Below are 1,715 nucleotides of genomic sequence, written 5' to 3' on the forward strand. Positions count from 1 at the left end.
AAGGGAAGGGAAGGGAAGGGAAGGGAAGGGAAGGGAAGGGAAGGGAAGGGAAGGGAAGGGAAGGGAAGGGAAGGGCTCTCCTCTGCTCCCTCAGAGTGGGACACCCTCCTTGCTCTGCCCCAGCCCCTCGGCAGAGGAAGGGGGTTTGTTTCTGTCCCTGGGCTGGCACAATTCCTGCTCAGGAGCTGATCTGCTGCTCCAGCTCTGCCTTGCTGCAGTGCCCAGCTCCGAGTGAGCCAGAGTTTGCTGCAGAGGACAAAGTGCTGTGGCTGCTATGGGCTCTGCCCCTGGAGCTGCTGCCTGTCCCCTGTGTGCTGCAGTGCTCCCCCTGGAAGGACAACGCCTGCTGCACGGCCAACACCAGCCTGGAGGCGCACAAGGACCAGTCCTACCTCTACAACTTCAACTGGAACCACTGCGGGGTGATGCCGCCCAAATGCAAGCGCCACTTCATCCAGGACACGTGCCTGTACGAGTGCTCCCCCAACCTGGGGCCCTGGATCCAGCAGGTGGGCTCAGACCCAGGAACCCTGGAACTCCTGGGGTTGGGAGGGACGTTAAAACTCGTCCTGTGCCACCGCTGCCATGGCAGGGACCCCTCCCACTGTCCCAGGTGCTCCAGCCCCAGTGTCCAGCCTGGCCTTGGGCACTGCCAGGGATGCAGGGGCAGCCCCAGCTGCTCTGGGAATTCCATCCCAGCCCCTGCCCACCCTGCCAGAGAAGGATTTCTCTTCCATATCTAGGCTGCCTCAGCTTTTCCCAGAGGACAGAAAGATTCCAAGGACTTTTCTGGCCCCTGAGTGATGGAAGAATTCCTTGTGTCAGGACCCACCTGTGCTGGGGCTGAGGCTCCTCTGGGACCAGCTGTGGCCCTGGGAGGGGCTGGGGGATCTGGTGTGTGGCAGAGCCTCCAGGTCACACCTGCCCAGCGTGCCTGGCCCTGTGCCCTGCAGGTTGACAGCAGCTGGAGGAAGGAGAGGATCCTGCACGTGCCCCTGTGCAGGGAGGACTGCGAGGAGTGGTGGCAGGACTGCAGGGATGCCCTCACCTGCAAGGAGAACTGGCACAAGGGCTGGAACTGGGCCACAGGTTGGTGGGCTCTGGGAGCCTTTCCTCACCCCCTGGCAGGTCACTGGCAGTGCCACCGCTGCCAGGAGCCCTCCTGAGCCCAGGACATCCCTCTGGCTGCCCTGGATGGCTCCAGCCCCTGCCAGGGGGCTCAGAGACCTTTGCATGGAGTCACAGACACCTGTGCCTTCAATTTTAGCCCATGGAAACAATGACCAGCTTTGTGTGAGGAGTTACAAGCCACAAGGGTTTGAGTAGAATGATGGTGAATTTGTCACTGGGTGAAAAAGTAGAATTTTGGGGATTTAGAATGGGGGTTCAAGAGGCAAGATGGAGGAATCTGGGCATGTCCTGTCCTTCTTCTTCTTCTTCCTCCTCCTCCTCCTCCTTCCCCCTCCTCCTTCCTCCTTCTCCTTCTCCTTCTCTTCCTCCTTCTCCTTCTCCTTCTCCTTCTCCTTCTCCTTCTCCTTCTCCTTCTCCTTCTCCTTCTCCTTCTCCTTCTCCTTCTCCTTCTCCTTCTCCTTCTCCTTCTCCTTCTCCTTCTCCTTCTCCTTCTCCTTCTCCTTCTCCTTCTCCTTCTCCTTCTCCTTCTCCTTCTCCTTCTCCTTCTCCTTCTCCTTCTCCTTCTCCTTCTCCTTCTCCTTCTC

The 1,715-nt window shown here is 59.2% G+C and overlaps 1 protein-coding gene across 1 annotated transcript in view; it reads left to right on the forward strand.

Annotated features, from left to right (window-relative positions):
• The window catches only part of LOC102037080 (folate receptor alpha-like), a 1,622-nt gene extending 456 nt beyond the window's left edge, over positions 1-1,166 (forward strand). Inside the window, 2 exon segments of the mRNA XM_005431045.2 lie at positions 321-509; positions 954-1,166. Coding sequence (XP_005431102.2) covers positions 321-509; positions 954-1,166 — 402 coding nt within the window.
• The last annotated feature ends 549 nt before the right edge of the window (positions 1,167-1,715 follow it).

The sequence above is a fragment of the Geospiza fortis genome, unplaced genomic scaffold (assembly GCF_000277835.1).
Source record: "Geospiza fortis unplaced genomic scaffold, GeoFor_1.0 scaffold370, whole genome shotgun sequence".
Taxonomy (NCBI): Eukaryota; Metazoa; Chordata; class Aves; order Passeriformes; family Thraupidae; genus Geospiza; species Geospiza fortis.